Here is a 23,751-nt window from a genome sequence, read left to right on the forward strand (position 1 = left end):
GCCTCCTCAATAAATCACAGCGAATTATGACCCAGACCGCTGTGGAAATTGGACTGGAGAAAATGAGTTTTCAACAATGGAATGAGTTTTCTCTGCGGGGGGAAGGTCGGATTTCATGAGCGCCATAGAGGAAAGCAGCAGCCACATTCTGCAAGGGGCTTTGAAACCTCCTTCCTTTCCTCTGGCTCAGGTTCCCACGGGACAATGAGCAGGCCCAGCTCCCCGGGCACTGCTTTGTATCACGAGCTGTCAGCCGAGGCTGGCGAGGGACGTGCTTTGTGTCTCTCCCTCGGACAGCATGGGTGAGGTGCTGCTGGGACATTCATTGGCACCCCCCTGCCAAACCCCAGCCTGTAATCCTCTTCCACCAATTTAATGCATGGACAGTCGTGCATAATCACATCCAAATGCCCTCAGCGGCCATGGTCCTCCGATCATGGGGGGGGCGGGTGATCATAGTCAGGGGGGGTTTCTCCGGGAAGGTCACTGTGAAGGAGATCAGTGATTAAGTACCAGGGGCTGCTCTGGGGAGCCCTGAGCCCTGGAGTTACTTGGAAAACCTGGGGGCGGGGGGGGGGGGTATTTCTGTGCTGAGACAGGCTGATCGGCAGTGAAAGCATCCCTGTGCCATGCCCAGCCAGCCGCCCCTTCCCCCCTCCTAGAAAAGCACTGATGGGGAGCGGGGACTGTGATGATGGGTCACAGCTGGATGGTCCCTAGTGCAGTGGTTCTTCACCTTTCCCATACAGGGCCCCCTTTTCCATACCAGGACCCACCCCGCCCTCCAGGGACCCATCTAACCCCCCCCTCCATTTAGCAATAGGGGAAGGGCGCGGTGGTCACCACCCACCCCTTGACTTTTCTCCCTGTAACCTCCAGCTTAAGCAGCCACGGCCTGGCACCGGGGCTCCTTGATCGGTGCCATAGAAATAGACTCTCGCCCTCAATGACTGTCTATGGGGGAGGAGGCGCCGAGCGGGAGGGACACTGCCCCCCCCCCCCAGCCGCAGGGCACCGTGCAGAGGTGCTGGGGTGGGAGAGAAATAGGAGGGGGGGGGGGGCTGGGTGGCGAGCTCAGAAGGGACCCTCAGTCCCACGGCACTGGGGGGAGCGGACAGTGGGGCGGCGGGGGCGCGAGCTGGGGGATCCGGCGCTGCACTGGGCTTAGGTGCTTGGAGCTGCCGCCCAGCTCCCGGCGCGCCTGAGCCAAGGTGTCCCCGCGGGCGCAGGGAAAAGTAGGGGGGACAGGGCAGGAGCCCCCAGCTTGGCTGGTCCGGGGCTCCCTCCTCCCATCCCGGTCCAGCGCCCCCTGGCTTCTTCCGCCCCCCCCCACCCCCCCCAGGTTCGCGGCGAGCCCCCGGCGGCTCTCCCAGGCGGGCGGCGCTTCAGCACCGCGGCCGGAGGACAGCGCCCCAGCCATCCCGGGCACCTCCCCGGGGCCAGGGCGCCGCGGCAGGCGGGGGAAGGTGGGGCGGGCGGGGGTGGGGGAGAGACCGCCCCTCGGATCCCCTCCCCGCCCGCAGCTCCCCCCAGCAGCCTTCCGCGGCCGCAGCCTCCCCGCAGAGCCGCTCCGGGCGGGGCTCGGGCTCGGGCGGGCTCCCGGAGCAGGGCTGGGCGGGAGGCGGCTGGAGAGCCTCAGGCTCACCAGCTGTTGCTGTTGACAAGTCTGTTCCCGAGCCCCTGGCCGGGCAGCGGTGACGAAGCACATCGAGAATCCCTGGGGCGTTTATTTATTTCCACCGGGGCCTTCCCCTCCCCGCCCCCCCTTCCCTTCTCCTGCGCCCTCCAGCCCCCAAAGCAGCCCGGCCCCCTGCACGGGACCGCATTGCCCCCCCAGCCGCGGAAGGGGCTTCCCCGCGGCAGGCTAGCGGAGCCGGGCCCCCCCCCCGGGAAGCCGGAGCGAGCGCTCGGGGCGGCGCTGGGGTGAGCCCGGCAGCGCCCCCGGAGAGCGAGGAGCAACTCCCCGGCGGCGGGACGCCTCGGCGGGACTCCAGCATGCCCGTGCGGAGGGGCCACGTGGCCCCGCAAAACACCTACCTGGACACCATCATCCGCAAGTTCGAGGGGCAGAGTGAGTACCGCGGGCCGGTCCCTTCCCCGGCGGGCAGCCGCGCTCCCCGGCCCGGGCCAGGGCCGCTCCCCCGTTCCCTGCCCGCAGCCGCGCCGGCCGGGAGAGGCGGGCTCTCCTCCGCAGCGGGGGATCTTCGGGGGACCGGCAAAACTTCCTGCCTAGGCGTCAGCCGCGTTACAGACTTGCTGAGACCCGGCCGTGGCCAGGCTGGGGGCAGCGAGGCAACTGTGCGCCAGTACCAGAGATGGGCAGATAGGTGGGGGGACAGCCAGTGTAGGTGGGGGAGATAGTAGGGTGCTAGATAGCCAGGTGGAGTGTGTGGGGATAGAGGTGGATTGATTAGCTAGGGGTGAGTGTGCATGGGGATAGATATTGGGGGTGTATGGGGATGGATAGGTAGCTAGGTATGTAGAGTGTATGGGGATAGATAGATAGATTAGATAGGTGGGGGTGTATGGGGATGGATAGGTAGGTAGGTAGGTATGTAGAGTGTATGGGGATAGATAGATTAGATAGGTGGGGGTGTATGGGGATGGATAGATAGAGGGGTGTGTATGGGGATCGATAGATAGGTAGAGTGTATGGGGATAGAGAGAGATTGATTAGATAGGTGGGTGTGTATGGGGATAGATAGGTAGGTAGATAGATAGAGTGTATGGGGATAGAGTATGTGGATAGATAGATTGATTAGCTAGGTGGGTGTGTATGGGGCTAGATAGATCTTGGGGGTGTATGGGAATAGATAGGTAGGTAGATAGATGGAGGGTATGGGGATAGAATATGGGGACAGGTAGATTCATTAGCTAGGTGGGTGTGTATGGGGCTAGATAGATCTTGGGGGTGTATGGGGATAGGTAGGTAGGTAGGTAGATGGAGTGTATGGGGATAGAATATGGGGACAGGTAGATTGATTAGATAGCTGGGTGTGTATGGGGCTAGATAGATATTGGGGGTGTATGGGGATAGATAGGTAGGTAGATAGATAGAGTGTATGGGGATAGAGTATGTGGATAGATAGATTGATTAGCTAGGTGAGTGTGTATGGGGCTAGATAGATCTTGGGGGTGTATGGGGATAGATAGGTAGGTAGGTAGATGGAGTGTATGGGGATAGAATATGGGGACAGGTAGATTGATTAGCTAGCTGGGTGTGTATGGGGATGGATAGATATTGCTGGCCAGATGCCATCAATCAAGACTAAAAATGGGGTGGACTCTGATCTTAGTTACACCAGCATAACTCTGGAGTGATTCCACTGAAGTCAGCCTTGGATTTACTAACATAGCCAAGATCAGGAGCTGATTAAAATGTAACTACTGGTGGGGGAGGAGAGGAGAGAGAATAAAACCTTTTTTATTTTGGGGGGCAGAATGTTCAGCTAGAAAATGGCCAGGTAGACGTGCTTATTTTAGTGCAAAATGGGCTGTCTGGCCATTTGCCTTAAATTATAGGATGCTCCCAGGCCACCTCCCCTGACGAAATGCTGCCGTTTGCTGTTGCTAGAAATAATCCCTTTAAATGAATTTTAGCTGGGTTTATTTTTTCACCTCTAACACAATGACTGGACTGTGGAGATTTCTGCTTCTAAGGCATTTGTCATGGTTTGGGGGAGGGCCATTCTCTGGACGTAACTGATTCAAGGGGCGTTATCTTTCTTAGACTTGTGGGGTCTGATTCTCCCTGTGGGGTAACTTAGCCCAATGCCAAGTGAGTGCACAGTGGGCGCCCAATGCTACCAGAGCAGAATATAGAGATCACTTTGCTCGCCAGCTGCAAGGCCCCAGAGAATCAGGACCTCTGGGTCCCTCCAGCAGCCTAATTCAGCCTGTCTCCCATTGCAGCATTTGCTGGGAGGACAAACTTGCTGGTTTTCCTCCCTACCCGGCTGATCTGTAGTTGCCAAAAGAAGAGAAGGGCCCCTGCGGTGAGGAACGTGATCCTGTGAATGGGGAGTTCATGCAACTTGCCTTGTCTATCCATCTAAATTGCCAAGCGGCATCCCTCGTGCCAGCTGAGTGGGGCGGGGGAGGGGGGCACTGGGGAACTAGCTCGTCAACAAACAGACAAGCCTCCCTTGCCCCTGGCCAGGCGGGACTGAACTTGATAACTTGCTGCTGAGAGAAATCTGCCTGCTGCCACTCTTGAAACAGTGCCCCATAGCCTTTCGCTGTGTCTACCTCTTAAAGGGACGGGTGCACAAAAAATAAAGGCCTGCTCTCTCTGCCTCTCTCTTTCACACACACACACGGGTCCTTCCAGCTGCAGGAGCCCACCCTGACCCCCATTTCGGAGGCGGGCTTTCATCTCATTCTAACCAGGATCCCCCCGCAGTAGCGCAGTGTGGTGGATTGAGCAGAGCATGGGACTGAGTGCCAGGAGCTCCTGGGTGCTAATCGCTCAGCTCTGCGGTGCCGTGGGCACGTGGTTTAACCTGTGGGCATGGGTTACTTCTCCCTCGTCCCAGTTTGATGCCAGCTGCCCCTGATAACTGCTGGGGGGAGTGGGAGGAGGCCCAGGCCTGAAAGCTAGGAGCTAATCACATCCCGCCTCTTCTCCCTAGCTGAGGTCTCCTCCAGGGATTCTGCCCCCCTCTACACACACACTGTACCAGATTCTCCTTTAGTGAAGGCCAGTCGCGTGTCACTCTGACCCGGCTTGTATTTGCCCGACAGCCTGTTGTGACTCAATGAAACCACCCAGGAGTTTAATTCCATTTCCCTGTAAGCAGAGTTGCACTGCCTAGTTAAAATCAACAGCCTCTTTTCCCTCGGCCCACCCACCCAGCTGCCCACTCCCCTCCGGAGCTCGGCTCTAAGCCCTGACTCACTGAAACTAATCCTCTCCCAGGGCTTCTGTCGAGCTGGCTGCCACTCCTCGGCGCTGTTTCTAACTGGCAGCTTCAGAGAGAGTGGCAGGCCGGTGCCCTGGGCGATACGGAGTGATGGCATCCACCAAGCAAGCGTCTGGATCTGCCAGTGGGGTCAGAGTCATTTAGTGAGTAGAGCAGGAAACTCCACCGGGATCCTGGATTCTGAGTCTCACTCACTTATTCATGCCCCTTCTCCTCAGTTTAGCCAGCTTTAAAATGAGTAACAATAGAAACACTTCACCAGTTCAGTGACAGTGCTGGAGCGCCATTCGGGAATGTTTGCCAAGTGCTTTCTCACCCTCTGCTGAAAGGGAAGTGAGAACGGCTCATCCCCAGCTCTCTGCCACCGCAGGACTGCAAATAGGGGCCCTGGAGTTGCTTGTGGGTCCATTGAGGATAGCAGGAGGCTTCTCCAGATCCTTTGCCAATGCACATTCCCCGGGGCAGGTAGGAAAGGAGGCAAAGAGCAGAACTGGAATAAACACGCTGCAGATGCCACTCCTGTGTAATCAGCGAGATTAATTAGGGAGTGCACTAATAGCTAGCCCCCAAATGCACCCTCTGTATTTAAGAACTGGCTCCAGCTCCAGCCAAAAGAGATGCCAATGCTCGGGAGAGCCATGTTATCACACGCCTGCTAAGGGCACGTCCCACTTGGGTACACCCCAGCCCCTAGATCCCCACTGATTTCAGTGGGGCGGAATCAGGAGCTGAATTTGGCCATGAGCTGCCCACTCGGCGCAGGTCTGAGCAGCTGCGCTTCACGGCAGCCACACACCGTGGCCTCTGCGTTGCTGGATTACATTAAGGACAGGAGATGAGATGCGTGCTCTAATCCGCTCGTATCATCGGCCTGAGCTTTACAGGACAGCCTCCCAGGAGAGCTACAGCAATGGCAACAGACAGAGGAACCTTCATTGATGGAGCAGGCCAACCCCTTCCCTTCCCCGCTGCCTTCTGTGGAGTCATCCAAATGCTTCCCCGAGCCCACGACGTCCATGTCTGTTGTCCGGATGTCAGGGAAGTTGAGCTCTGGAACAAATTGCCGAGGGAGGCTGTGGAATCTCCGTTGTTGGAGGTTTTTAAGAACAGGTTAGACAAACACTTGTCAGGGGCAGTCTAGGTCAGTGGTTTTCAAACTGTGGGTTGCGACCCAGTAGTGGGTCGCAGACGGTAAGGCACTGGGTGGGGGCGGCTCTAATCAGCACTGCCGACCGGGACGTTACAAGTCCCGCTGGCGGTGCTGCCCAGCTCAGGCAGGCTAGTCCCTACCTGTTCTGACACCGCGCTGCGCCCCGGAAGCAGCCAGCAGCAGGTCCAGCTCCTAGGCTGGGGGCCATGGGGCTGTGTGTGCTGCCCCCGCCCTGAGCACTGGCTCTGCACTCCCATTGGCCAGTTCCTGGCCAGTGGGAGCAGGCAAAAGCCGCTTGGAGCCACTTGCGTGCCTCTGCCTAGGAGCCGGACCTGCTGCTGGCTGCTTCTGGGGTGCAGTGCGGTCCATGGTGCCAGGCCAGCAGGAAGCCTGCCTCTGCACCCCCGCTGCACCGCTGCCCGGGAGCTGCCCGAAGTAAACCCGTGCCCCAACCCCATGCCCCAATCCCCTGCCCCAGCCCTGAGCCCCCCCAAACCCAGAGCCCCTTCCTGCACTCCAAACCCATCTTCCCCAGCCTCACCCCAGAGCCTGCATCCCCAGCCCAGAGTCCTGACCCCCTCCTACACCCCAGCCCAGAGCCCCCTCCTACACCCTGAACCCCTCATTCCCAGCCCCACCCCACTGCCCTCACCCCTGCACCCCAACCCTCTGCCCCAGCCCTGAGCCCCTTCCATACCCCAAACCCCTCATCCCCAGCTCCATTGGGTCACGGGCATCAACAGTTTTCTTCAACTGGGTCGCCGGGAAAAAAGTTTGAAAACCACTGGTCTAGCTCATATGAGTCCTGCCTCAATGCAGGGGCCTGGGCTAGGTGGCCTGTCGAGGTCCCTCCCAGTCCTACACTTCTAGGCTTCTGTTTCTCAGTTCCCTGCTCCGGCTGCTCAGCGCCGGCTCACGCTTCCCCTGCCCACATCTGTCTGCACCTGCGGCGGTGCTCGTCCAGAACCCCGGCAGAGGGACGTTAACAGGCGCACGCAGTGTGGTCACCTTCACCGAGCCTGCAGCAACCTCAGTGTGTGAGTCATCCCGGCCCGGCTGGACCCCTGCAGCTGGATAATCTGGCCCACAAACTAGCCGTCCACTGGTGTGTGCAGGGTAGAACCCCGAGGAGGAGGAATTACAGAGGGAGCTATGAAGGTCGTGGGAGGGAAAAAAGAGCAAAGGGATGAAACTGAGAAAAGGGAAAGGTATCAATGAATTATTGACTCACTTATGCCCGTTGTACACATTGGCTTCAAAGAGACACTCCTGATTTACACCAGCATCGGGAGAATCAGAGACTGGGGATGGTAAAGACCCATCAGCTCATTTAGTCCTTCCCCTGGCAAATGCCAGATTATTCCCTGTTGTACGTGTGCTTGTATTTGGTCCTGTCTAGCTTCAAAGGTCACAGCTGCTGCTCCCCTTGGGAAACAATCCCAAGCTGATCTCACAGCCAGGAAGCACCTGATGCTTTTCCACCAAAATCTCCTCTTTCCTAGTTCCCTCCTATTAGGCTGAACATCGGGAGCAGCTCCCTGACACCGACAGCTCTCAGACGGTGGAAAAGTCTCCCAAGGGGAAGGGCTGGAACCCACATCATGTAGGATGCGTAAAGTGGGCAAAATGTCAAACAATGGGCTGTTGGCAACAATCCCAGGAGACAGCGTGGTCTAGTGTTGAGGGCCCTTAGCTGGCAGTCTGCGCCCATGACCTTGAGCAAATGATGTCACCCTTCCAGGCACCTGTTTCCCCTCCCATACTTTGTCTTGTCCATTTGGACTGTAAAAGCTGGGACAATCTCTTACTGTATATTTGTACAGCACCTCACACTGGGGCCCTGGTCCTGGCTGGGTCCTCTCGGCACTATTAAATACTATGTTAATGAATAGCTAACCTGAGGGTTTGTCCCATCTCTACTGTCTCTGGGTTAGATCCCCATATGGTGTAATGGGGTGCAGCTCCCCACGGTCAGCAGAACGGTGCCCATTTGCAGCAGCTGACCCCGTGCTAAAAACCAACGCCACTTTTCCCATGCACGCAAACATCACTTGGCAGGGACACCGGCCGTGGACCAGGCTCCCTCGCTCCGGAATGACGATGGCAATGAATTGCATCTCACTGTCTCCACCTGCAAGGAAAGGAGAAAGTGCCTGTCACAGGGCTGGCGCATCGTGTCACAGCGCCCCTTTCCTCACAGCTGCCTCATTCATCTGCAATCATGGGAAGGGAAATACAGAGGAAGCAGGAGGCAGTTTGGGGAATTGCTTTAGGGGTGCCAGTGGCACAGCAGACTGGGAGTCAGGCTGCTTTGGCTTCTATTCCTAGTCCTGCTGCTGCTACATTGGGCAAGTCACCAGGCCTGTCTGTGCCTCAGTTTCCCCTTCTATAAAATGGAGATTATATACATAGGGATTCTGCAATGTTTAATATCTGTCAAGTGCTTTGACATCCCCCAGATGGGAGATGGTTATTAAAGCCCCTTGACACCCTGGCTGAGTCCTGTTCCAGCTAAGGAGACATCTCATGTGGTGCTGGGGAAATCCAATGGTTTATATTCCAGTAGCACCCAACTGAGATCAGGACCCCACTGTACTAGGCACTATACAAACAAGAGGGAGAGACGGTCTCTGCCCCAAGGAGCTTACAATCTAAACAGGCGAGGCAAGAGAAGGAACTGACTCATCAGAGGTCGCTGGTGGAGGCAGGAACAGACCCCAGCTTTTCTGAGTAACGAGCCTGTGATTTGGCTACTGCCCCAGGCTGCCTCTCTCAGTACCTTGCCCTCAGACACCCTATTTGCATGAAGGCGACAAGGACGGTGCCCTGGCAAATCTTTGTGCTCAACTCTGCCAGTGGAGAAGCTCCTGTCACTCCCACCCACACGTCCTCCACTAAGAAGTTCACTTGGGGACAGTCACCTTTATTTTAACCCTTTGCTTCCCATACATCGTTGCAGACCGCAAGTTCCTCATCGCCAACGCCCAGATGGAGAATTGCGCCATCATCTACTGCAACGATGGCTTCTGTGAGATGTTCGGCTACTCCCGGGTGGAGGTCATGCAGCGCCCCTGCACCTGTGACTTCCTCACCGGGCCTGAGACCACCAAAAACTCCATCGCGCAGCTGACTCAGGCCTTGCTGGGGTCCGAGGAGTGCAAGCTAGAGATCCTCTACTACAGGAAAGACAGTAAGAGCCCCTCATTGAAATAGCCACATGGGCGATCCCTGGATTGCTGGGCCTCGTGTGTAGATAGGTGGGGGATGCGCATAGGGGTAGCCCTTCTAAGAGTTGTTTGCTAGTGGGAGATGATTTCTATGTGTACAGCACCGTGGACTGGCCTCCCTCTGTACAGATGGGCCTGATTCTCCTCTCCCACTAATGTAGCTACTCCTGATTTACACTAGGGTGAATGAGAGCAGAATCAGCCCCCAGGACCCTGCCTTGAGAGGCTTAAAATGTGGAGGGCTACCTTTTGCCCTGACCAGTGGGGTGTCGAGGGGAGCAAGCTGCACAGAATCTGGCCTTGAACTGGGCTGAAAACATGACAGAAATGGTTACAGATCCCAGGACTGGGGGTGGCGAAGGGGAGCCGTATGGGCGGGGGAGGTGACAGCAATATGCCCTGAAAGGGGCCACTGCCATGGGGAGCACAGAGAACGTCTTTATGGGGCTCCTTTGCTCACCCTTGATTTTTCCCGTTCATTGCGATAAGGGCCCTGTCTCCTTCTTTTTCCAAAAGTGACACCTTGTAACCAGCCAGCCCCAGTTCTGCCTTCATGGCAGCTTGGGTTTCAGTGCGGATGCACAGATCTGAGAGCAGCCCAAGCTTGCAGGGGAGGGTTGGGGAGGGGGATTTCTGTGAGCAGGTTACACCCATTCTGAGCATCCAGCAAACACAAGCAAATCCAATGGTCCTGGTCCTCCATCGCCCTGCGCCTTGTGGTGTTATTTACGCCCACGCAAAGCGCGTGCCACCATTCCAATTTGTAGCATTTCCCCCTCTGGCAGGATCAGTCTCATACTGCACAAGTGGCAGGATCAGACCTGATGGGCCCATTTTAAAGAGGCCTCCCCAAGTGAGTTTGTGGACGGGATCCTTAGTCTGGCTGCCCCACGTGAGTCTGGGCTGGGGAAAGGTCCCCTGAAGCGTTGTCTATTTCTAAAGTGATAGAAGGTCTTGAGAAGTCTTCTGGATTCAACTCCCCTTGTGTTTGGGGTGTTGGGATCCCAGGTTCTGACCCAGACCCTTTTGCCAATGATTCAAACCTCAGAGTCCAGCCCTCGAGCCTCCCAACTTATCTCCCTTAGGTACTTGTCTGGACCCCGTCCCATAGTATCTGAGCACCTCACAGTCACGGCTGCCTTTATACTCATAACCCTCCGGGAGATAGGGCAGTGCAATTACTGCCATGTTCCTGGGGGGGGGGGGGAGGGGGGGCGGGGAGAGGGGACCTGAGGCACTGTGAAGGGGTGTATGCCTCACACTGGCTCTGAAAGGGTTAAGGGGAGCTGGGGAGCTTAATTAAATTAAATTAAATTAAATCATCCCAATTAAAGATGAGTCCTAGCTGGGGGAGGAGCCAGGTGGTTCGTACAAAAAGAGGAGGCCCAGGCTGAAGTAGGGAATATAGCAGTTCCTCTCTGGGTAGCAGAGAGGTGAAGAGGATGCTGGGGGGAATCTAGAGTAGAGAACTTTCTCTCGAGGGGGGCAGGAAAAGGGGAGAAGCTGCTAGGCTAGTGGCTCGTTCTGGCAGCACTTAGACCTCCAGGGAGATGTTTGGGTGAGGAGCAACACAAAGGGGAGCCTGAGAGGGATAAAAGCTTGAGCCTAAAGTGGCTGAAGTCTGTATTTCATTGGGGACTTGTTGGAGGACTCCAGGGGAGAGTCCTGCAAACCTAGCTCTGAAAGAACCTAGAGAGGTTATGGAGCCTGAGAAGACAGAGACATCCTGGCACCTGAGGAGAATGCAAGTACACGGTGGGCCTAGGAAGGGGCTGTGGGAAAGGCTGGCTGACAGGCTGAGGGAGGAAGAAGCCCAGGGAGGTTGTAGGGGTGGCTCTGACCAGACAAACCTTGCCTGCTCACTACAGGGTCTCTGGGCTGGAACCCAGAGGAGAGGGAGGGTCGGGGTTACCCCACCAGCCCCCGGGGAAGGTGGTGCAAAGTTCCCTGACATAAGGGGATAAAAACTTTTGAAGGCCCATGGGGCCCAGCGCCAGGGGCTGAAACCTGAGGAAGAGGACACTGGACTCTTGTGGGTCAGCCTTTGTTACTCCAGAAAGGCTGGGGCTAAAAGCGACCTGGCCAGATGGCCGAGTCCCAAGAAGGAGACCACTACAGGGCCAGAGCGGTCGTCAGCCCTAGACGAGGGGAGTCTGCTACACCACGCCCCGCCTCGAGGGTGCGCACTTAGGGGGAGTCCGCTAATCCACAGGCACAGAGATACCGAGGTTACCCACGGGAGGTCTGGGGAAGAGGTGGGAGTAGAAGCTGGGTCATAGGCTCACACCCTAACCACTGCGTCCCCCTCCCTCCCTTAGAATACGCCCATGGGTGCTGTGTCCAAAGCTGGGCTCCCTGGGGTCAGGGAGGGCTCTGACTGTGTCCTGCTGACCCTTTGAGACCGCTGCCTCTGGTGGGGAAGATGGGGCTCGGGTTTGCTGCACGGCCAGTCTTCTGATGCCAGCTGTGGCAAACACGGCTTCCTCCTTAACAAACCCAAGCAGTGCGACCGAGCAGAAACTCCACTATTAATTCAAGGCTCTGCTTCCCCGCGGTCCCGCCGTCCCCAGGTGGCGTTCTGCCGACGGGATCCAAGCTCTGCCTCCATCCAGCAGAAGGTGGCTTGGGCGGGTGCAGATGGAATTACGTTAAGATGAAAACGAAGCTTTGCTGGGAAATGCCGGTGATTAATTCTAATGCTGCAGGGAGTTAGTTAAACAGCGAGGGCTCGATGCCGCAAACAGAGCCCCAGCCCCAGCCAACAGGTGCTCCGCTGGGAGAGCGCTTAGAACACCAGGTACTCGCTAGATATGCAAATATTGTTTTGTAAACAGCCTGAGGCACCTTATTAGTTGTGTTTTATCCTTGAAACCCCAATGGAGGTGCAGGGGTGGGGAGTATTGTTCTCGGTACAAACACCAGGCCACCTACAGTTTCTGCCCTGAAGGCCTTACAACTGAAATCGGCTGGACAGAGGAAGGGTGTGGAGGAGAGGGGAGAGGAAAGCCGACCTTGAGTGACTTGCTCAAGGTCACGCAGCAGGGGAGGCTCAGAATAGACAGGAAGGGCATTGGCCTGTGTGACATTGGGCAAGACAGTCAGCCTCTGTGCCTCAGTTTCCCATCTGTAAAATGAGGATAATAGCACTGCCCTGCCTCGCCGGCGTGTGTGAGGATAAATGCCTTAAAGACTGAAGTGAGGGGGGCAGGTATAAGTGCTTTAGATATCTAGACTAGGGCCCAGGGGTCCAGCCTGCCATCCCAGTGCCCTACCTATTGGCAACAGCACCTCACATCTCACCTGTCCCTGTTTCGTTGCCTGGGTGACTCGGCACGGCACTGCAGGGCAGCGAGAGCTGCCGTGCGCCAGGAGGCTGATGGCCCAGATTAGGACTCGGCGAATGTTGTCCCCATTTGAATACAGGTGACTTTCACAACTCTCCTACTGAGGGGAAAATAAGACTTACCCTCCCGCAGCTTTGGATTCTGCTCCCTCTGCGTTCCTGGAGTCCTCCCATTTCTAATGACTTGCCGCACGCATCAGTAACAAAGACCCCATCAGAGTCTCTCTTCCGGCAGGGTTGTAAATTGCTCTTATTCTAGTTAAGCAACTTTAAAATCTGGGGTTTGGTGACTTGCCCCTCTCGCTAAGCAGCTGTAGGGACCCGGGTAGTGTCTGTATCACCCTGCACTTTCCCTTTAAGAGTCAGGGAACTGGGGCACAGCGGACTTGCCTTCTCAGAAGGATCTACTGTGTCCTTCTGTCCTGGTCTGTGTGTGTGTGTGTGGGGGGGGGGGGTCTTCACATTAAAGAGACAGTGCATACTGGCTATGAGGAGCTAAGAATGGGTGTGTCTTAAGGGCCTGATCCTGCCAAGTGCTGGGCTCCTTCAGCATCTTGTCTAGACAGGCAATGTGCCTCCCTGGGGAGACAGCCTGTGTACGCTCGGTGTGATCAGGAGGAGAGCCAGAGCGCTGACATTACAGGGTGGGTGGCCGGGAGTTGCTCAGAGGCTGCAGATCGTGATTTTCCTCCTGCCTTCAGTGTTCGCCAGGGCTCCTTAAAGAGGGACAGTCGACTCCGCCAGCCCTGCTCAGAGGCTGATTGTTGTAACCACCGGGGGAGCGAGCGTCCTGGTGTGCCTATTAAACTGACAAGCCACGGCTGAGTTAGGGCTACAGGGACGTTCCAGCTGCAGGCAGCCCAGATACACGGGCGAGGCCAGACTGGTGCAAAATGCCCAGCCGAGCCACTGCCTTGGCTGGGCCACAGGGCTTGAGTTTTAATGGAGCCTTGACCCTGTTTCCGTAGGCACAGCTGCGTGCTCGGATGTCTAGGCAGTCAGATTTGCATTCCCAGTTAAGTTTGAGGGGAGGGGGGAAGGCGGCTCAGAAAGAGTCCAGCCCTGAAACTCTGGCCCCTGATGTTCCATGGGTCCCAGCGTGCCCCTTCCTGGGGGAAGGTGACAGATTGGCAGCCCTGCTGAATAGTGCCCTCTGGTTATCCAGACAGAAGCTCCCCCTATTCCGCACCTTGTTGCCAGGCTGATCCCGAGCTCAGCCTCCAGAGGCTGTTCAGTCCTTGCGGCATCTGCTGAGTTGCACTAACTGGCCCCGTGGCTTGGGTCAGTCCCGCAGGGTCTGGGCAACAGGGACCCCTGTCCACTAGGAAGTGGCTGGGAAGCCGCTGTGCTGACTTGCCTCACGGAGGCACCACCAAACCTCTCTCAGCAGCGCTGGGTGTTCAGCAGCCGCCTGAGTTGGCCCCTGCGAGCTAGAAGAGAAGAGGGCCCGATTTTCAAGGGCCCAGCACCCACCATCGGGGGCCAGGTTCTCCCAGGAGCTCAGCATCCAACATGCAGAACTCTTGGGGAGGGGGAAATCTGGCCCTTATTTCAGGCCTAAATGGGAGCATTTAGTTTGTTCCCCAAAGAGCTTAGCCTTTTTGTGCAGTGTTTGTACAGCACCTGATACCAGGGGGCTGCGGTCCGTGAGCAGGGCTCCCCGGTGTTCCCACCGTGCAACAAGGATGTTGAAAATTCTCCCCAGGGGTTCCCCCCACCCCGGGGTGCCCTGAGCCACCCATAACCTCCTCCCTCTCCTCTGTGCAGGGTTCTGCTGGCCACCGGGGAAGCTCAATAAGTTCAGCACTTAACCTGGGAGAGCTGCTGCTGCTTCTCTCATGCCGTGAAGAAAGCCATTCCCGTCTATTTTTAAAACCCTGCCCCACTGGCACGAGGCTTTTCGAGAGGAGCATTGTCTCCCCGCAGCGCTCCGCCTGTGAGTGTTCAGACCATTATAGATGGGGCTTATCGGGAAGGAAAGGGCCTGCGTTCAAGGGACCTGCCGCTTAATTACACAGCGGAGGCTCCAAACCCGATAATCCTCTTTTATAACGTCGCCACCAATCTCCAGGCTCTGCCGTTTCTGACTGCAGTGCAGCCGGCCCGGCAGGTCGCATGCTTCTTGTCTGGCTTTTGAGGCCTGCCAGAGACACAGTTATGCCTGGTGGAGAGATGTCCGCTCCTTTGACTAGAAAGAAGCCACTGCTAGGTGCTATGGTGCTTGCTGGCATTTACCCACCGAGGAAACCACAATGAGCGTCGGAACTGCAAGGGAGGGGTGTGGGATTTGCACTGGGTCCAGAAGCAATAAATATTTGTGTGCACACACGTGTTTGTATATGTGCTCATTGACATATACATGTGTGTGACTCACATGTCCCTTGGACGAGGTGGCTCAGTAGAGGGTAATGGCCCAGCAGAGGAAGGATGCCGTGGACAGGAGGCTGGTTGCTTAGTCATCTCGGGGACATGTAATCTAATAGGTCTTTCCCAGCTCCATTGGTTCACTCCGTGCAACTTCCTGAAAGGGAAAGAGATCCCCCTCCTAACACAGGCTGCATCAGAGGAAAGCAGCTGCAGGTCCAAACTGACCCCCTGAGTCCCATCAGCCCTGGGTTGGCGAATTGAGATCCACACGTGGGCTTTGTGATGGGTGGCTGCTTGGTCTCAGAACTTCTCATCCGAGCCTGTTGCTTCTATCTCAGACCCTCAGTAGTCTTGCATTGCATCCTTCATGCAGACACACATGATCCCTCTTCACAAGCTCTGCTTCCTCCTGCTTGCACTCCGTACAGCTGGCTCCAGACCCATGCTCTGCCGCAAGAGGGGAGCTGATTAGGACGGGTGTGGCAAGAAAAGCCACCTCACCTGCTCCCCGGTGCTCTGAAAGGCAGGGCTCTTCCTCCTGGAGCTGTTCCCTGGCTAAGGGCTCGAGGGCTTCCCCTGCCGTGAACATGGGAGGGCAGGACCGCAGAATTCATCTCACCTGTGGATCCTTCCCATGACTCCTATTCCGGGCAGGATGCTGACGGCTAATGGCAGCTATTGCAGGAACTGCTGGTCAACTGCTGCTCCTGTTCCCATTCCACTGGGACCTCTAACTGTCAACCCCCTTCTCAACCGTGTTTATTGAGTTCTCCGGGGTGGCACCATCTCTTTGTAAGTTGGTGGATCATGAGTTCTTAAAGGTGCAGGTCTGCTCTGCACAGCAAAAATAGCAGGGCCTCATACTTGCCTGCCTTTTGGCCAGGTCAAACCTGCCCACTTAAAGTTAAAATGTTTTTTCTAGCTGCCAGCCCTGCCAAATCTGCCTGGGATCTGAGAATCAAGCGGGGGTCTTCCGACTCTGCTGTCTTCAGCGCTGCCCTCAATGGATTCCAAGGAATTTGCAGTGGTGTCACTGATTGGGACTTAATAAGCAATTGTGTAAATGCACAAGAAAGAATAAACCCCAACTCCCGTTCTCTCGCTATGCTGAATCCATAGGGTTAATGGGAGTAAAAAGCACAAGACCCTTATTTCAGTCCCTAAAGTCAGAGGATAAGGGGCTACTTTTTCAGTCATTTTCCATCACTTTCAACATCATTGAGTGAGGCAGAGAACATGTGGAAGGGCATGTTGGCTAGACTAGGGGCTTGTCTACATGGAACGATTAATCTGAATTAACTAAAGGTATGAATTTAAAGTGGATTAGTTAAACTACATTAAACCCCTGTGTGGATGCTCACGTTTGGAATTAAATTCACATCTTTACTTAATTTGGATTAATTTTCCTGAGTGTCCCTGTGTAGACAAGCCTTTGGACTACTGTGTTCTATTCCCAGCTTCACCACTGACATGCTGTGTCACAGTTTCCTCCTCTCCTGCCCTTCATCGCATCATGGGGGGGCGGGCGGGGGGTTTGCTTCAGGATTGGTTACTGGGAAAATCATTGTGATGTCCTCAGATGAAAGGCGCTTTTGGAGGGCAAGGGGACAATGTGAAGAGACAGTGCTTATAACCTCTTCCCTCTGCATTCTCGCTTTGGGAGGACTTGACTCTGCTGACTTTAGCATCTGTCACTTCGCCTCTTGTAACGGGTCTGCCCATCCACGGTCAAAGCCTTGTGGAATCCTAGCGGTTACGTGCATCCCTGACTACTGGTACCTAGAGGCCTACACAAGATACAAGCTTTGCTGCTCGAGAGGCAGTGTGCTCCAGTGGGTAAAGGCGTTGGTCCAGGATCTGTGGGTTCTATTTCCCCACCCTGCAGCTGCCTCTGGACAAGATGCTGCATCTTTCCCTCTGCTTGTCTATTTAGAGTGTAAATCCTTTGGGGCAAGGACTCTCTCTCACTGTGACTGTTCACCACCATGGGGCCTGGAACGGGGGCCTTTAGGATGGTACTACAATACTGATCCTAGTGTCTGTTAATGGAGATGCTCCTCTAGAATCTCTAGATGGAATGGCAGAGGGTCAGCAGTGAAATAAATGAGTGGTGTTGACAAGTCCATTGTCATTGGGCTTTGGAGTCGACACCCTCCTGGGCCGCGTGGGGGTGGGGGAGTACAAACTGCTCTTGAGGCTGTTTCGTTCCATCTGCAAACTCACTAGAGTGGCTTGAATTGCTTTCCTCAGACCCATGAGTTTCATTTGTGCATGGTGCTTTAAAAGGGATCTCGGCCCCCAGGAGCCAGCGAGCTAGTGTAGACCTGTTGAGCAGTGCCAATAGCCAGCGGGTGGAGGGGGGATGCTGCAGCCAGAGGAGTGATCTTCTCAATGCTACCGTCTGAGTCCCTTGTCAGGCAGCACATGGTGGGGTAAAAAGATAAGTGTGTGTACATGTGTAAGCGGGTCCTGGGGGTGCGGGGGGGAACACTGTGGAAAGCAGCTGAAGCCTGGACGTGGCTGATTCAGCATCCCTAATCCACCCTGTTCAAATCCAAGCGATCAGTCAAAAGTTAATTTCCTTACAAGATGCCTGACAGTGACCGAGCAGGAGAGCCAGGAGGTTAATTACAAGATCATTTGCTTCAACCAGCTCCCACGGCAGGGAGGGAGCTGCCAAGGGCGACAGTCTCATCCATCCCTGTGCACACCGTGTTGTTTCCTGGGGCTCTTCCCTTCCTGGGCCGTGGGGAGTAGCCCCGCCCTAATGTGCCCCACCAGGAGAGTCCAAGGAGATGATGAAGGCAGCCTGAGACCTTGCTTTAATGCAAATAGAAGCAGCTGTTGCTACAATTCATGCTCTAGGATGCAGACTGGCACTTGCTTTCCCTTCTGAACCTTGGTGGGGCCCAAACTCTGCCACTTCCCAGTCATCTCCCCTCTGTTGAGGCAGCCCTCACGCTGGGCTTCCAGAAACGGATCATGGGTCTATGCTGAGCGGAGATGCTGCACTGCCGGCTTTGGTCCGCAAGCTGGAGGGAGGGAATCCGGGGTCCCAAAAATCAGTCATGAGAGTGGAATCCCCCAGACCCTGGTGGCGATGTCTGCTGAGGGGCACTTCCTAATTCAGATGCACCTCTAGGCTATGTGGGGCCGGCTCTGCATCGAAGAAACCGGACCTAGTTTTCCATTGCCCTGAACATTGCATTGTCTCTTGCAGCAGTGCAAAGTGGGTAGAAATCCGCATTTGGCACCCAGCTCACGCTCAGTTTGCACTGACGCAAATGCTGCACAAGGGCTGGGCCAATGGAGAATCAGGCCCAAAGGCAGGGAATGGGGAGGCCCGTGAACAGGAATATTTTCCCTTTGTTGGTGGGGGATGCAGGGCACGGATGAAATATTGCCATAGCCCAGGGAGCAGCAGCAGCTGGCAGCCTCTATTAGCGTGGAGTGGTTTTCTTTTTAATCTGCATGCGTATGAACATGAAACTGGTGAGCCACTGGCAGCTGGTGTGTCAGCCTCCTTTGTGCCGTTTTTTAAAGCGGTTATAATTTGCGGCACAGCCAGCTATCCCAGTCCTGGCCCTTCACCCTACCCCAGCTCTATGGATGTTTCTCAGCCTTGACCTGCAGCACCTTCTGCTAGCCCAGGTCTAGTCCTCACTGGCCAGAGACAATCAGTGGTGTGGCCAAATGGGGCTGTGAATTAGGGCTTGCAATCAGCCCAGCAAACTCACTTCATTTGTGTCCCGCTGAGTTAGGCACCTAACTGCTTTTGATCCACTGGACCCTAGGGCCTGATTCTCCATTGTCTTGCACCTTGTGCAATCATGTGCACTGGTGCAAAGCACGTGCAAAATGCTACCGTGCCACACTGCTGCGGTAGGGGCCGGAAGGTTGCCCTGCACCCTTGTGTTGTAACTTGCCCCAATGCAAAATCCCACCTAACCAGCGCAGCCAGCGGGTGGCAGTGTTGCACACCCACTTTGCGCTGGGGTATCCCATGGCACAAGACCACAGCAAGGAGCTCTCCTGCCCAGGTTGCTTGCACTGAGCCCAGAGATCTGATGTAGACGGAAGAGAAATCCTTCCTGCTGGCCCTGCTCTCCCTGCTGTCCCCAGGTGGAGCTGTGCTGGTGGTTTCCCTGTTGAATAGATACCTTTTCCAACATGTTCCTAGAGCCCCTGAGCAGCCAGGGGATGTTGGATTCCAGCAGGGGGGTTGAATTTACTCTGGGAGAGAAAATAGACCTGACTCTCCATTGCAGCTGGTTTTGTCCGCACCAGGTGACTCTGGTTTGGTAGCATTTTACAGCTGGTCAGCACAGGTGTAAATGACCATATGACAGGCAGTGGATATCCAGGCAGGATCAGTGAGGGGAGACCGAAGTGATGCTTGATCCATGGTGTTTACATGTCTTTGAATCGGGGAGTTAGGCTGTTAAAGCTGGGGCTGGGGCTTTCCCAGGGCTCCTGGAAGCAGCTGTACCTAGGTCCCCAGCCCGAATGCTTCCGTCTCTAACTCCGCCCCGGGGCCTGCGTCTCCTCTGCCTGGCACCATGTGTTGTCATTGACACCATACAAAGTGAGTTAAAATTCTGCCTTCCCAGGCCGCTCACACCACTGGGGAGCACTTCACGCCCACCTGGCACACGTGTAAGTGACAGCACAGAGCCCAAGGCAGGGCCAATTCAGGTATCTCTTCTACAAGCTTTGCAGCGGTCGCTGGCATAGTGGCGAGCTGCTGTGTCCACAGAGCTCGGCCATCTCAGTGTTGCCCGCTGAACTCTCTCAATTTTATTACAAGTCTTGAGATATTTGGTGCTTTTCTTAAAGCCCCAGTGCCTGGAGTCATGTGAATATAAGAGCAGCTCAGCTTTCATTTTAAAAAATAAGGTTTCTAGCTGCAGGGAAAAACCGGAAAACTTGGCCTGAGCCCGACCTCAAAAGCCAGAAGGCAAATAAAAGAACCCAGCATTTACTGTGCAGTTTTTTTTATTTGTAATCTCAGGATTGTTAAGCCAATCTTGTTGTTTTGGGGTGGTCTCACTCATGCTCTTTTAAGGCATGGGAATACTGTAGGCTGCGAGCATTCTGGGGAAGGCAGGTCTTTGTGTTGTGCTTGTACAGCACCATGCACAGTGGGGTCCTGGTTTGTGACCGGGTCTCCAAGGTGCCCCTGCAATATAAATAATTGTAGCCAGTCGATCACATCGCTCATGATCACGCTAGGGGGGAACAGGCGCGGTGTCAATTTTAGCTACTACATTGCTAGCTTCGAGGCAGCCCCTTCTCCAGTATATAAACCCCGGAGACACGACAGCTCCCAGTATGAAGCTCTGCGGCTCAGTCAGCGATCAGGCCATGATGCACGCTGAAGCTTGGCATCTGAGAATTGCTCCTCCCATGGGAAGGTCGTGGGAGGCTGCACTCTGCTTGTATGCTGAGTGCAGCTGGTGCATTGCCTTTGGGGCCCTTGGTTGAGCAAAATTTGGGAGGCCCCCGCATTGCCGGAGGCCTGTGTAAAAGGGGCCCCTTGCTATTTCTCTTTCCTTGCCTGGCAGGATAGTCATTAAGCAGAGAGACGGCTCTGAGCTTCAAGAGGCGGCAGCCCATGGGAGCAGTCCCTGCATTGACCCGTCCATCAATGTGGGATGAATTCTATAACTCAGCATCTTTATCCTATTAACGCTTCCGCAGGCAGATTCTGTCACGGAGAGACACCCACTTATGTCCCTGGGGCTGGTCCCCACCTGAAGTGACTTCACTCAGGGCTGCAGCTGCCTTCATCTCTCTTCCCATGCTGCACGTACACTGTTACTGAGACAGTGTCTGACTCCAGCATCCGACACAAAACAGGACTCAAAGAATGACACGTTCCTGCTGCTGGGAGCAGAATCTGCCCATCAGGTGCAGCTGACAGTGACCTGCTGAGTAACAAAGCCCCTCAGTTCCAGCCATATGGGGCTAGATTAATGCAATATAAATGCAGTGAAGTTCCTCTTTCCTTAATAACAGGAGAGGCAGGCGTGCTGTGATATATGAATCAGGTCTAGCTGTGTTGGGAGAGCAGGGTTCTGTTCTTGGCTCTGTCACTGCCTCTCACCTTGGCATGGCACCATGTCCCCGCTCTGTGCCTCAGTTTCCCTTTTGTGAAACAAGGATCAGCTTACCAAAACTATTCTAAGGCTATCTAGCTGTGATGTTTGTTGCTGGGCTACACACAGTGGCCACTAGGAACTTCACTGGGACAGAACTCTGATCCTGCTAGTTCAAACGGCCCTGGCTCCTATCACTTGAATGGAGAATATCCCTTCGCTGTTAGCAGTGTAGGGTGTCTGACCCACAGGTGAGCTGTTCCAATACAGTCCTGCAGAGGGCACTGCACATATACACTAGCTGGTTCATTACAGTACTAATCTGCCTCGGACTTTTGGCAGCAGCATTTCAGCCTTAAGTCTGCTTTGCTGGGTGACCTTGGGCGAGTCATTTTCACTCCGTCTCAGTTTGCTGCTGTAACATGGGGATTGTGGTACTCGCCTCCTTTGGGACTTAGGGGTGGAAAGCGCTGGAAAAGGGTGCAGTCTTTTCCCATCTCTAGTCTCTGCAAGACGCATCCTCAGGGCCTCACTCGGTTTCCCCTGACCCTGACCGGGGCAGAGTGCCCCCAAATGCTTGCAAAGATCAGTGGGAGATTTGGCTGAGAGGGCCAAATCCAGGGATCTTAAGAGCCTCTGTTTCATGAAACCAGCTCAGCACCCCGGCTCCTCCCCAAATCACTCGCTGACTCAAGGCTTCTTGGTGGCGCTTGGCCCTGGGAATTCCTGGCTCGGGCCCCCAAGCTCTGTGCAGGGGCGTGTGAAGCTGGCTGTGCGGCGTGCGGGCTAAGGCTCTTTCTGATGAAGGGACCGCCCCCGTCCCCTTTGGGGCATGGGAAAGAGGTGCATTGGCTGGGCTTTCGGGAGTGTCGCAGCGTCACGGCACTCGGTTTAATTGCTGCCGATTTCGGTTTAATTGCTTTCAGCTAAGCCGCACTAATGCCTGAGGCTGCAGGGGTTTAGCGCGAAGGCCACAAGGCCCCGTGTTATCCAGCGTCATTCCCTGTCTTGGAGCCGCACCCTTGGGTCTGGCTGGAAGTTGGCTGGGATCCCAGGGGTTGATGGGGGATCGGTTCTCTCGCCCTTCTCCTGCGGCCAAAGCCACCCGACCGCCCCATCGGCAATACGCAGCGTCGAAGGGACATGGGCAGCCTTGGAGACATACGACTGCCAGGCTGAGGGAGGCTCTGCCCTTAGGCCTGAAGCGTGAGGTCAATGGGAAGCCGCTGAGGGATGAGGAAGACTCCCAGACTAGATTACCAAGGCCTGGGTACTCAAAAGCAGGCAGGTGTTGTGATGCTGACCAGCACCATGCCGGATGGTTAAGCGCCTTGGAAATCACTGAGATTCCCAAAGCCTGTTAGGTGCTGATGCTCCTCTCCCATGAATGTGGAGAGAGAGGAGCCGTTGGATGTGTCTGCACCGTAGCTGGGAACATGCCTACCTGAGCAGGTGGGCAGACTCCTGTTAGCAGGGTGCAAGTCTTTGGAGCAGGGGGACTGGATCCTGGGTAAGGGCTCTAACCACCACGTAATCGTCATTGTCATGCTTGGGCTCTCTGTCTTCCCCAGCCCCAATTCTTCTCCCTCTGAGCCATCTGGGTCAGAGAAGCAGGAGAATGACCCTACAGCAGGGGTGGGCAAACTTTTTGGCCCGAGGGCCACATCAGGGATGCGAAACTGTATGGAGGGCCGGGTAGGGAAGGCTGTGCCTCCCCAAACAGCCTGACCCCTGACCCCTATCCTCCCCCTCCCACTTCCCGCCCCCTGACTGCCCCCCTCAGAACTCCGACACATCCAACCCCCCTGCTCCTTGTCCCCTGACTACCCCCTCCTGGGACCCCCCACCCCAAACCGCCCCCCGGGACACCACCCCCTATCTAACCCTCCCATCCCTTGCCCCCACCCCACAGAACCTCTGCCCTATCCAACTGCCCCCTGTTCCCCATCCCCTGACTGCCCCCCCCCCCGAACCTCCGCCCCATCCACCCGCCCACTGCTCCCTGTCCCCTGACTGTCCCCCGGGACCCCCGGCCCCCTTACCATTGTTGCTCAAAGCAGCATGTCTGGCAGCCGCGCCGCCCTGCCAGAGCTAGACACGCTGCTGCCCAGAGTGCTGGCGGCTCGGCGGCATGGCTGCAGGGGAGGGGGGACAGTGCGGGAGGCATCCGGGGACTAGCCTCCCCGGCCGGGAGCTCAGGGGCCGGGCAGGACGGTCCGTGGGCCGGATGTGGCCCGCGGGCCGTAGTTTGCCCACCTCTGCCCTACAGCCTGGTGGTTACAGCACTTGCCCCTAATGTGGGAAACCCAGGAGTCCACATTAACCAGTCCTCTAATGACTCTTTAATTAGCGAGCCAGAGTGCAACAGCTTCGAGGGGAGAGATTGGGGGAACCCCAGGTCAGAATCCCCCAGTGTGCAACAGTTAGAGGACTGACCTGAGAGGTGGCAGATCCCTGTCAGAACACAAGAACAGCCACACTGGGTCAGACCAATGGTCCATCTAGCCCAGTGTCCTGTCTTCCGACAGTGGCCAATGCCAGGTGCCCCAGGGGGAATGAACAGAACAGGTCATCATCAAGTGATCCATCCCATCATCCACTCCCAGCTTCTGGCAATCATTGGCTATGGACACCCAGAGCATGA

The 23,751-nt window shown here is 55.8% G+C and overlaps 1 protein-coding gene across 1 annotated transcript in view; it reads left to right on the plus strand.

Moving 5' to 3' along the window:
* The first annotated feature begins 1,847 nt into the window (after positions 1-1,847).
* The window catches only part of KCNH6 (potassium voltage-gated channel subfamily H member 6), a 99,272-nt gene continuing 77,368 nt past the window's right edge, over positions 1,848-23,751 (plus strand). Inside the window, exons 1-2 of the mRNA XM_037887145.2 lie at positions 1,848-2,071; positions 9,032-9,262. Of these exons, the coding sequence (XP_037743073.1) occupies positions 1,996-2,071; positions 9,032-9,262 (307 nt within the window). The 5' untranslated portion in view covers positions 1,848-1,995. The remainder of the gene's footprint in view (positions 2,072-9,031; positions 9,263-23,751) is intronic.

Source organism: Chelonia mydas, chromosome 27 (genome assembly GCF_015237465.2).
Source record: "Chelonia mydas isolate rCheMyd1 chromosome 27, rCheMyd1.pri.v2, whole genome shotgun sequence".
NCBI lineage: Eukaryota > Metazoa > Chordata > Testudines > Cheloniidae > Chelonia > Chelonia mydas.